A 12,249-nucleotide genomic window follows, 5' to 3' on the forward strand; every position below is an offset into this window, starting at 1 on the left:
TTTTTATTTTTTTAAATTTTTTTTTTGGAAAACTTGTTCGTAAATTATAATATCATTAGTAGGAATTCAGGAAACAATGCTTCACGAATTTTGTAAAAACTTAATCATATATATATCGCAGTCACAATAAAATGTATTTATATATTAGTGGGATATCAACGCAATAATCTCTATTTTCATTACTTTCCTCGAGATCTCCTTAATAAAACACCTCTGATTATTCAACGATACAGAGAGCTCGCTATGAATGAAACTGCGATTTTATAATTTCGCTTATACAAGGTGAAAAAGAAACACGTATGAAGAAAAAGATTGTTGCGTGTTATCCTTCAACAATCTTGCCGTCGTAAAATGACGAGATTTTGACGCATCACGCGGTGATGTGCCGACCGACCGTCGTCGGTCCATTCTTCTCCCTCCCTCTCTCTCTCTCTCTCTCTCTCTCGTAATCGTCATCATCCGCATCGTACCGCGATGCTCCGGCTCTCCGGTCCGAAGGTGAAGTACACCGGGGATAATGGGAGTAGCGTATTCGCCATTGTAAACAGACTCGACGAGAGCGAGAGAACGGCGTGGCGTGGCGGTGAACGGTTCTCCGGGATTTTAGTTCGAAGAAAGGGGGAGAAGATGATGCTTCGCTCGGCGGAGTTGCGGCAGGTTTGGGGAAAGGGCGAGGAGGGTGTGGGGGAGGGGGGGAGGGGAAGGGAAGGGAAGGGAAACGCTGACGAGAACGGGATGAGGCGAGTTGTGATGGCGATGGCACGGAGGAGGCGGGAGGAGGAGGAGGAGGAGGAGGAGGAGGGACGTGTCGCGTTGAACGGCGGCGGGAGAGGGAAGTTGCCGAGACATCGATCGAGTCTCGCGGCCATTGCTTGTGCCACACTCTCTTCTCCCCCTCTCTCTCTCTCTCTCTCTTTCTCGTTCTCGTTCTCGTTCTCTCGACGCCGCTGCTACTCTACTAGGAGTCAAGATGCCGTATCTCTCGGCACACCGCGACCAGGAGGAACTAAACTCTCCGTGAAACTACTCGGGCCAGCCGCTCGCGCGCTTTACGCACTTGTGCTAACCCGTCGTGGCTGACTGTGTATGTATGTGCGCGCGCGAGCGTGCGTTGTGTGCATGGGTGTATGTGTGTGTGTGTGTGTGTGTGTGTGTGTGTTTATGTATATATATAGGGTGTCCAAAAATTACGAATTAAAAAGGAGAGGATCAAAAGCATTATTAGCAGATCGTGTAGCGAAATCAATTTTACACCATCCAATATTTATTTGTATAATAAATGATAACGAAGTTGAGATTTTTTTAGTGACTTAAAATGGAAATAATAACATTACACTATTAAAATTTTTTTTTCTTAGATTCTTTTCTCTTACAACATTCTTTTAAATATATATATATATTTGATATAATTTGAAAATTATGAAGATTATTGTCCCAAAACTGTTGGATATTTTTATATATTTTCTTAACGATACATGCAGATGTATATATGTATGTGAAAACATTTTTTTATATTAAAATTATATATATTTTTTATATATAATTTTAATACAAACATTTTTTAATTTAAACATTTTTTTATATTAATTATATATATTTTTTATATTAAAATTTTATATTAAAATTTTATTAAAAAACATTTTTAAAATTAGAGTACGATCTTGTTATTTTTTTTGTCTTTTTTTAATTTAATAGAAATTGTTTAGTTGTTAATTATTCGAAGAATCTAGAGTGAAGAAAGCATTTGGTGAATTTTTTATATTCTGCATATATTGTAAGATGTTTAACAAGTTTCATATTTTTATGTAAATAAAAATTCTTTGAAGCTTTGATTCAACAAAAGTCGAATAGCAATTTATCTCTAGTAGCTTTTTTAATTTTTGCTTCAAAAGGTGAATTTATGAAAATTAACGAATTTCTTTCAACACAGAAGATAAAACCATTCATGGTACACCTGCTATTTCACTTGAGGCTGTGTGTATATAAACATTATATATATATATATATATATATATATATATACAAGAAAAATAATGTACAAAATATTAATTATTATATATATGTATATGTAACAACTCTAATGTAATTTCTCAAAAAGAATTGAATATATATATATATATATATTGCAATTGACCGAAAATGACTCGATAAACACGTGCTTACACTTGTATAGATAGACTTTTTCGTTGTGACTAATAATAAGAAAAGTTGAAAGGACGCACAGAAAATTCTGATTCAAAGTGTAGAAAGCGCGAGGTTATCAGCAACGGGCTGCAAACTTTATGTCGCCAAGTGTGTATGTGTGTAACTTTGAAACTTAACAAGGCCGATACACTCGACGCAGCTTTCTCCGCGAATGAATAGCGCGTTACAGCCGGTGCATCTCTGCAAATCAACTGCATTGTTCCTCACGTAGTGATGACACTTGATCCTTAACAGCTCCATTCCTAAAAAGAAGAAATTCGTTAATAAGAGTAATGAAAAATATATATGAAACAAAAACATGTAATGATAAAAATATATAGTAATTTAAAAATAGAATAGAGATATGTATAAAAATAGGGCAAAAAAATTAATAAAATTTTTAAAAATAGTAAGAAAAAAATTAATAAATTATATGACAAAAGATTTTTTTTTTCAATTTGATACATATTTTATACGTACAATGGTACGTATGAGCTCTTTATTGTCATCACAGATGTTTGCCACGCACTCGGTATATTCATTCATCCTCTTTATGCTTTCAACGCCTCATTGGTCGCGTGGGAAGCAAATGACCCGGTCGATTGCTAATTACGTTTGATATACCACTGATTGACGTTTATCAATACATTATCAATTTTTCATATAATCATTTATGATTTTATATTACGTAATGTTAAATTTTTTTTCTATATATATTTTATATATATATATATATATATATATATATATACATTTATTAATATATAAAAAAAAATATATATATTTTAATATTTTTATTTTTTCATATTTTTTTGTTTATCAATTTTTTCTAATTTACGTTACATCCACAAAAAATTATCATGACGGATCAATGTCAACAGACGATGTTTGCACCAAATTCGACACGCAAGCAATTTTTGTTGTGCGATAATATTAGCTTATTGACGAAGAATGCCATGGCGGCGATATCGTTGGCCAAAACAAATTGCACAAGCTTGCAACAGCAACTTTGTATGCATAGCGAAAGGAATGTATATCTATCTATTTGCGATTACGTCATCTTAATCCGGCTAGGAATGCCGTAAAATCTAATTTCCACAATGATTCGTCAGATTCTATCTTCTATCTTTATTCTTGATATCCGGAAACGTAAGTCTTATGAATTACATCGCATTAATATGGAAAAGCGATTAGTATGCCATTGAATGAATATATCGAATCCTATTTTGTTTCCATTATTATATCTTTTTTATTAATTTTATAATGAGAGTTGCTTACATGCATTTATTAAATTTTCTGAATTTAAATAATATAATTTTTATTGTATTTTGCATTTATTTGTAATTTTGTGATTGTTTAGATTTAACAAATTCTACATCTATAACATCAACACACATAAAATTTTGAAAATTGTGAAATATAATTTCTATATCAACCACACTATGTAAAGGGGTTAATAACTCGACGAGAAATTCTTGAACCAGCAGCGGCTCGAGAAATCGATGTAATGAGTCAGTGGGTGAGTCGATTAGACTAACAATAAGAGCACTCACGTATTACCTACATCGATGTATGCTTACGAGAGAGAAAGATATATATATATATATATATATATATATATATATTTGACAGAGAGAGAGAGAGAGAGAAGAAAAAGAAGAAGAGATGATAAAAAGGAACAGAATCCGCATCTCTTGCCACGTGCGTTGCATATGTGTCGACGCGTGCAGAAAAGCGGCGAGAAGTGCAGCCTCAAGGCCGCCGAACTGCGTTTGCAGAGTTCAACAGATTCACAATTGCCTGCGTTAAGCAGTTTCTTCGTCGTATAATTCGCTTACGCTTCGAATTCTTTGATTTTTTTTTTTTAAATTTTTGGTAAAACGAATAGGTAATTAATCCTTCAATGAGTTTAGTTTGTGAGCGGGTGTAATATTTATTAAATTAAACGCAATCAATTTTATTTTATATCAATTTATTCACCTTTATTTGCTTCATTCTATAAATAAATGTAATCTAATTTTCCTATATTAGTATCTCTTTTTAAAGAGAAAAACGAAAAAATTCTCACACACTGTTCTCCCAAATAATATTTGAAAAAAAATGATATATTATAGAGATATTAATTTCCAATATAATTAATAATATTAACGATGTTTCTTTACAATACGTTTGTTTGCATATGCTTGCGATTGCGCCAAAAGTGGTCGCTTATAATGACTGACATCCCGCCAAGACTTTCAGTCTCTTCTCTCTCTCTCTGTGTTTCTCTCTAACGCGAGGCACACCGGAAGTCGTGAACGCGAAGAAGAGGCAATAATCCCAAAACACACTATTCATTCCTTCGGACAAACGGCCGGAATGTCGGCGGAGAAACCGCTCATCGTTCGTTCGTTCGTTCGTTCGAGAGAGAGAGAAAGGATGGTGAGATGGGGGGAAGTGAGGTGAGAGGAGCGGCACAACGAGAAGGGGAGGAGAAGGAGGCGCTGGAGAGAAGCAGCGAAGTTTCGCTTTAGGAGCGTAGAACTTAACTCAGTTAACTTTGCTGCCGAACCAAACTTTCCGCCAACTTTAAGTAGTCGCCTCTCCTTGCCTCATCCCTTCCCCCTGGCCGTTCACTCACGGTGGTGGAAGGTACGAAGGCGAGCGGAGAGAGCAACAACCCCTCCAACGGATCCCTTTGCCTCCCTCTCGAGAGGACGAGAATGGCCGAACTACCGACACCGATACTCGCCGTCATAATTGGACGACTTCCTTATCCTCCCGCTTGTTTTTCTTTCTGTTCCCTCTCTTCTTTCTCTTCTGTCGGAATCTTTTTTTTTTTTCGCGCGGAACATTGTTCAAAAAAAAAGAGAAGTAATACAGGATACGACAGCGTTTGAGTATTCATGCATTTTTTTGACAAATTTCGATATCTCTCAATATTTTTATTGTTTTATTATTTATAATAAATCTCGCGTGTTCACCCGGTCTTTCATATTTTATTATTAGTATTATTATTTAGAGAAAAGAGAAGACATATTTTTGAACGCAAGCCAATTTTGAATAGCGATGTTTTCCATATCAGCAATTTTGATCGAAGAATTGCCTTGAACTTGTCAGATAAAAGCATGATATAATACACGGTAGCGCTCGTGTTGATAAAAAAAAAATTCCACCTTCTTCACTGATAATGATCCGAAGAAGATACGCAGGTTTTTCGTTGAAAGAAAAAACACGCGTTGCATATTAATAAATTTTGAAAGCTTCAAAAACCATCTTGACGATTTATTATCCTCAGATATCTTTAGATTTATCCATTATGTCTCGATCGCGATAAAAAAAAAAAAAAGCTCGCTTCAATTATTGAAAAGCAAAGTTGTTTGAATTTTACGTGTCACCAACAAAAATCCAGTCACTTCTGGCTCTCTCTCTCTTTCTCACTCTCTGCCTCCCTCCCTCCCTCCCTCCCTCCTATCCGCGAGAGCGGCAAGTTTTGAAACAAACTTTACTTTATCGTGGCTCGATTGTGGAGGATGGGGTGAGGGGGAGAGGAGGGGGGAGGACCCCGGCAGGACCGAGCTTTTCCCTTCCACATCCCTACCACCCCATCCATGGGTTCTCCGCCAAGTAAAGTTGCTCCCAGGTTAGACAATAATTGGATAACTTCGCCCTCATAGCGCGCCCCATCCCGTTCGTAACTCCGCTCCCTCCTCCCTCCCTCTCCCCTCCCCCTCTTTCCTGTATTTCCCACCTCCGCTTTTGTCCTTCGCGTCCTCCCCCTTTGGTCTCCTCTCTAAGCACTGATCTGTCCGTCTTTGTCCCTCTGTATCGAAAGGCTCTGTTGCATGCCGGGATTAAGTTGAAGGGTTGAGCTTAACCACTTGGTCGAGGCGTCCCATGTAAGGGATCGTCTATATTCTTTACTTATCTAAATTACAGAAAAAAAGTGTGCGATTTCTAAATATCGAAAAATATGTGTGTGTGTGTGTGTGTGTGTGTGTGTGTGTGTGTGTATGAGAGATTTGGGAGTGAGAAATTATATTTAATTTAAATGTTATCGTTGATTATAAAGCAATCAATTTATATTAATATTAATCTTCATAAAAAAAAATTCGGAGTTTGAAAAATCATGATTGAAGAGAAATATAATTTATTTAGGATACTATATTGTATGTGTGTGCGTTTTTGGAAATTTTTAATATATTTTAATCTATCGATTTTTTATAATGTATATACGTTATAAAAAAAAACCCATCTTTGTTACTTACATTTATATGTGCGTGTGTAATGCATTATAATGTACTTACGTAACGAAATGAATGAAATATCTCTCTCTCTCTCTCTCTCTCTCTCTCTCTCTCTCTCTTTATGCTAATATTTATTGCTAATAATAGAATTCATCAAACATTTCATAAATCGTACATGCCCTAATTTTACCGAAAGTGTGACGATTTGTCGTAATGTGATTAATGACCTATCATTTTTTGGGCGGGCATATGCACGCACGCACGCACACACACACACACACACACACACACACACACACACACACACACACACACACACACATGTATAAACAGTCTTTTCATTCCAAAATTCTAAAGTATACTTCCTCGACATGTTGCCTTCGTTGTCGTTGAACGATGCATATACATAACGCGTGATATACGCTACCAGCTGTCGAACAAGGGCTTAATCTCACCCACTCTCTCAATCCCTCCTCTCCCCCTCTCCCTCCCTCCCCTTTCTGCTTTCGATGATAGGAGCTTACGTTTTCGCTGAGTTGGCACAACATGTGCCCAAGTCAAAGTGCTTAGCTCGGCAGAGTCGTCCGTGTTAGCGTTAGTGTTCGTGTCCTCGCAGCTCGCTTTCGCTGAGGCCAGCAGCGATCTCGTTTTCCATAGTCTTCCTTACGCGTACTACATTCCCGATTACGCACGCCACCTTATATATATATATATATATATATATATATATATATATATATATATATATATATATATACACGTAACGCGTGTATGCACACGTACACGATATTCCAAAATTCAGGCGTCCTGTACGAATGTATCCCACTGAAATGAAAAGTACAAATGAAGAAAGAATATAGATAAAAAAAGGAAAAGAGAGAGAAATTAAAACGTAAAAGATTAAATAGATAACAAAATTTGAAACAATAAACATTGCAACATTGTTACGCCAATATTACCTCATCCATTTGATACTACGTCATTTGAATCATGGCATGCGAATATTTGTCAAGTGAAAACATCGCGTTTGAAACTGTCTCATTGCCACAAGGTAGTTCAATCGTGGTTACACAAGTACTTCACTTACACATATATATAGGCTGTTCCAGATCAATGAAACTTTAGAATCTTATGGGAAATTAAATATGAAATGAAAAGGTTCCTATAAAAACATCCGGAAACGCTTCGTTAAGATATAGCTAATAAGCTTCGAAAGATCACATTTTTAAATGCTTTTTAAAAATAGTTTTAAAACCCTTTACTTGAAAAAAGTAAAGCGATATAAATCTAGATAATCAAATAACAAACTAAGTGAGATCAATTTCATTTAATTCTGATAAGACGTTCAAAAGAAAATAAACTCAAAACAACGGAAAAAAGCAGAAACTTGAGAAAAAAAACTCTGATGGTCTTTGCGTAAACATTACATTTGTAATGCAAATATAAAAATATTCTTATTAAATTTTAATCATAACTAATTATTTACAGAGAGTTTATTAGCTATAACTTTTTAACGAAGCGTTTCCGGACTTATGTTTATCGGAATTTTTTTTATTCCAAATTTAATTTCTTGTAAGACAGGTTTCATTGACTTGATCTGGAACAACCTGTATTTTTAATAAGTTTTCCAGCACAAGAAGGCAGATGGGAAAAAAACTGATATGTACTATCAATTAAAGCATATATAAAATTGCATATTATTAATTGATACTGTTTTGTATCATTTTTTAGTAATTATTATAATTAAAAACATTAAGACGATAAGAAATAGAAGTAGCAAAGCATAAGCTATAAAAGTAAAAGTATAATTAAAGTTGAAACTAGAGTTAAAGTTGAAAATTACAGAAACCAAGGCTTAATAAAGCGAAAATTAAAATTATAATTTGAAATTAAAATTATAATTTGTAATAAAACTATCTAAAAAGCCTAACTGAATGAAATGCCTAATTAAGGATAATAAAATTGTAGAGTTGAAGTTAATAGTGTAAAAATGCATTTTAGTAAACTAAAGGTAATAAAGCCAAAATTACTAGTACTCAAAGACTATGATAGCTCAACTTTAATAAAACCGAGGGCCAGTCTGTCATATCTGTGAATCTTTGTCAAAGTTCCGTTAATTGTTTTTTCGCTTTCTTTAGCTCATAATTTGAAAAATATCTTTATGTTTCTATACAACTCATTATTCTTTTGACTTTGTAGTAATTGATAAAGTAATTTAATAAAATATAACTAATATATTTATCAGCTCTCTTAAATATATAACAAATATATTTGAATAATTGTGAATTATTATTTGTAATAGCTCAGTGATATATACATACATACATACATATATATATATATATATATATATAATCCTAATAAAGATTTAATTATTCATAAAAAATAAAATTAATCAAGAATTTAATTATTGTACATTGTTCGATATAATAAACGTCACTCTCATTAATATTTTGACATCTTTCAATATTTGACACGTACAAATGATCAAAAATGAGAATAAAAAAATAGATGGACTACAACAATAAATTAACTAAGGTAAATATACGATTTTATAATTTTAACAACGATTTTTCGATATATGTAGAATATTGAGACACATTGTACATTCAATCATAAAATATCGCGAAAGTGGCACACATAGATAATTGGTCGACACTTTTATACACGCATTCTCTTGCATTTTTCTAACATAGGAAGCTTTCTAGCACGAAGCACAGGTAAACACAATATCATATGATTAGCTGTCAAATAGAGATAAATTTAAGGGTCTTTAAAAATTCTTCAATAGCCAATTGCGTGACATCTATCTGTGTCTTCTTGCTAGAAAAGTCCCATATTTAACGCGGTGAAGAGAAACCGCGAGGAATAAAGGATGTATAGAAAGTGCAACACTATCGCGAACGCGGACATTAATAATGACTGGTTTTCAATCGGCTTCGTCTCCGCCGCCGCCGAAAACGGGTTGGAAACGAGTCCGCGCGTGGTCGCGAGAGAGAAGGAGAGTGCCCTCGCTATTAACGTCGCCGAAAACATCAGCCCCAGCGCCCTCGAGCGCCGCTGTGGCGTGCCGTCCCGTTCCATTCCGTTCCGTTCCGTTCCGTTCCATGTCGTTTCGTGCCGCATCTGTGCGAGAACGCCTTCCTCTCTCTGGATTGCCGTTCGCAATTCGCTCCTCGGATCCCTTTTCCGTTTCGATTCTCATTTCTTTCCCCGACAATCACTCTTGTAACGTAAACCACGTCCCCTTCGTCGCCGTGCTCGGGATCCGGAGGCAGTCTGATATTCGGTGTCGGCCAGCCAGCCACAGCAAGCCAACGCGCTATTGTATTGCGCAGGTTAAGCCGGCGCATTTCAAGGTAACCTAAAAAGTCGCAAAGCGAAGCGGCGGTGGCAAACGACTCGAGCACGCCGTTTGACCGAATGCTGATTGCCTTCTCTGTGACCTCGTATCGTTTAGATCGTCTCTCGCAATTTTTATTTTTGTTATCGAAAATTAATTTTTTTTTTTTATCTCGAATGGTACATAATATGATAGACTAGTGTAGAATATAACATATTCCTTCTAAATGTGTAAATTACCATTATTGTGCAAAATGATGTGTACGTAATATTATGTGACAGAGATTTATGTCTTGTAGAGACATATAATTGATTGATGATAACGAAATGAGTTTGATAAATTATGCAATATATAATTATAATATGACAGATAAAATAAAACAGAAATTGCAACTCAATTCTATATTATAAATATAATATAAATATATATATATATGTATATATATATATTATAAAATTTATTTTTTGTTTTGTATAAATTTCAGGAGACGGTGTTTATTGAGCCGTGATGCATTGGAGATTTGGCAGTTCTTGCTCGAAGATCGACCAGAAGTCAGTGTTGCAAAAGCAGTTTGTGTGACAAAGCCGAAAAAACAAAGGGAGTGCTGAAACATTGTACTAGTTGGACTAGAAGAGGCACCTCCGCTGCGAGTGTCTTGTTGATAAATAGATACTGTCATCTTCTACCGTTGTTGGAGGGAGAGTGGCAGGGGGAGGGCAGCGGTCGTAATTTTTCTTTCTAGTGACACTGAGAGCGCACAGTGAAAACAATAAAAATAGGGGGGGCGGTCTGCTGACCGATGGACAAACGGAAGATGATGCCCAAACGCCCTCGTATGGAGAACTTGAGGGGTCCGATCGCCAACGGACCGATTCAGACACGACCACTGGTTGCACTTCTCGATGGTCGCGATTGCTCCATTGAGATGCCCATTCTCAAGGATGTTGCGACTGTTGCCTTTTGTGATGCGCAGTCTACTTCAGAGATACATGAGAAGGTAATCAGAAATGTACATTAAAATTTCGTTAAAATTAAACTCTTATTAGAATATTACAATATCTAAAAAGTTGATATTATATATGATAATTTTACATAAGACAGATATATTAAAATATTGAAATATTAAAATTAGCATTATTAGTACAAGACATAGAATATTACAAAGATTAATTGAACTCGAAACAAACTTTGTTACAAGATTTTTGTCAGTATTGTTGTGTCACAAATATTGTTTAAAAGTTTTCTGTAACTATTTGGTTTGAAAGTTTTATGAATTTATGAAATATTCTATATATCTTCTAATATTTATATTCTGATGTTTTTATTTACATTAAATACTACATTAAATACTACTACTGTACTTATTTGATGAATAAAAGAAGTGACATTTTAATAGAGTCATAATATGTTCTTGTCGAGATGAATCTATCTCTGTAAATCTTTGTATATACAAGAGCACAAGGATTTAATATTAATTTAAAAATATTTCACAATTTTTATTTAGATTTTTACCAATCTTTGCATGTGATAAATATGATGTAAATAAAAGAAACTCAACAGCTTGCTTTAACAACAAGGCATTTGGCTCATATATTTCTTTTCTCTTTATTATATATAATTGGAATAGAATTCTAAATTTTTGAAATATTGATCTTTGTTTCTTTATTTTTCTAATTTAAAAAAAGATTTTTACACAATGTATCAATTTATATTTGTATGCAATTTACATTTCAATTATTTTAGATTTTACAGATTCTTGCATGACGTTGACGGTTTACTTTGCATGCACGAGTTTATAATAATTGATGTTTATATCTGAAAAATTTCTTTATTAAAAAAGAAATAATGTTATAATTTATTGTGAACAATAAGAATAAGAATCAAAATTAGCATTTTTATCATCATAAAATTTTTTTTCTTGTGTTTTTATTGTGTTTGGAAATTTATAAGGCACACAGAAAATATATCTTGAGAATATAAAATTCTGTGTAACATATTTTGTAAAATATTATATTAAAATTGACGAGATATATTGATATTTTAAAAACAGCTGTTGGATGTATACATAATGTATATATTAAAGATGTATATATTAAGTGTTGTCATATACAAAAAAATAACACATATACCATAGCGTTAATAATTGAACAAAGACAAATCAACAGTGATAATAAGAATATTATAGGGAGAAATATATAACGAAATTAAAAGAAGATAATCCATCTAATTAATAAAATAAAATTTAATAAATTTAATTTAATAAAGTTTTTTATCATTGACAACACTAGATTTACACATTCAATAAAATATTGAAACTTTCAAAGCTCCTTTGGATAATTGGATCACAAGGATTAATTCATACAGTATCTAAATTTATTTTGTTTATATCTCTATTTTATATCTAAAATTTTTTACGTTTAATATTATTATATATTTTTTGAATTTGTATGTAATATATGTATGTATGTATGTATGTATGTATGTATGTATGTATGT

The 12,249-nt window shown here is 33.8% G+C and overlaps 1 protein-coding gene across 5 annotated transcripts in view; it reads left to right on the forward strand.

The window, feature by feature from the left end:
- LOC126855127 (C-terminal-binding protein) overlaps positions 1-12,249 on the forward strand; it is a 32,335-nt gene that overhangs the window by 10,465 nt on the left and 9,621 nt on the right. For 4 of the 5 annotated variants that reach the window (XM_050602523.1, XM_050602521.1, XM_050602524.1 and 1 more), the window contains exon 2: positions 10,238-10,750. In XM_050602523.1, coding sequence (XP_050458480.1) covers positions 10,553-10,750 — 198 coding nt within the window. In that variant the 5' untranslated portion in view covers positions 10,238-10,552. Of the gene's footprint in view, positions 1-9,469; positions 9,770-10,237; positions 10,751-12,249 lie in introns of those variants that run through there. The other variant, XM_050602522.1, reaches the window with a different exon arrangement.

The sequence above is a fragment of the Cataglyphis hispanica genome, chromosome 15 (assembly GCF_021464435.1).
Source record: "Cataglyphis hispanica isolate Lineage 1 chromosome 15, ULB_Chis1_1.0, whole genome shotgun sequence".
NCBI classification, from domain to species: Eukaryota; Metazoa; Arthropoda; class Insecta; order Hymenoptera; family Formicidae; genus Cataglyphis; species Cataglyphis hispanica.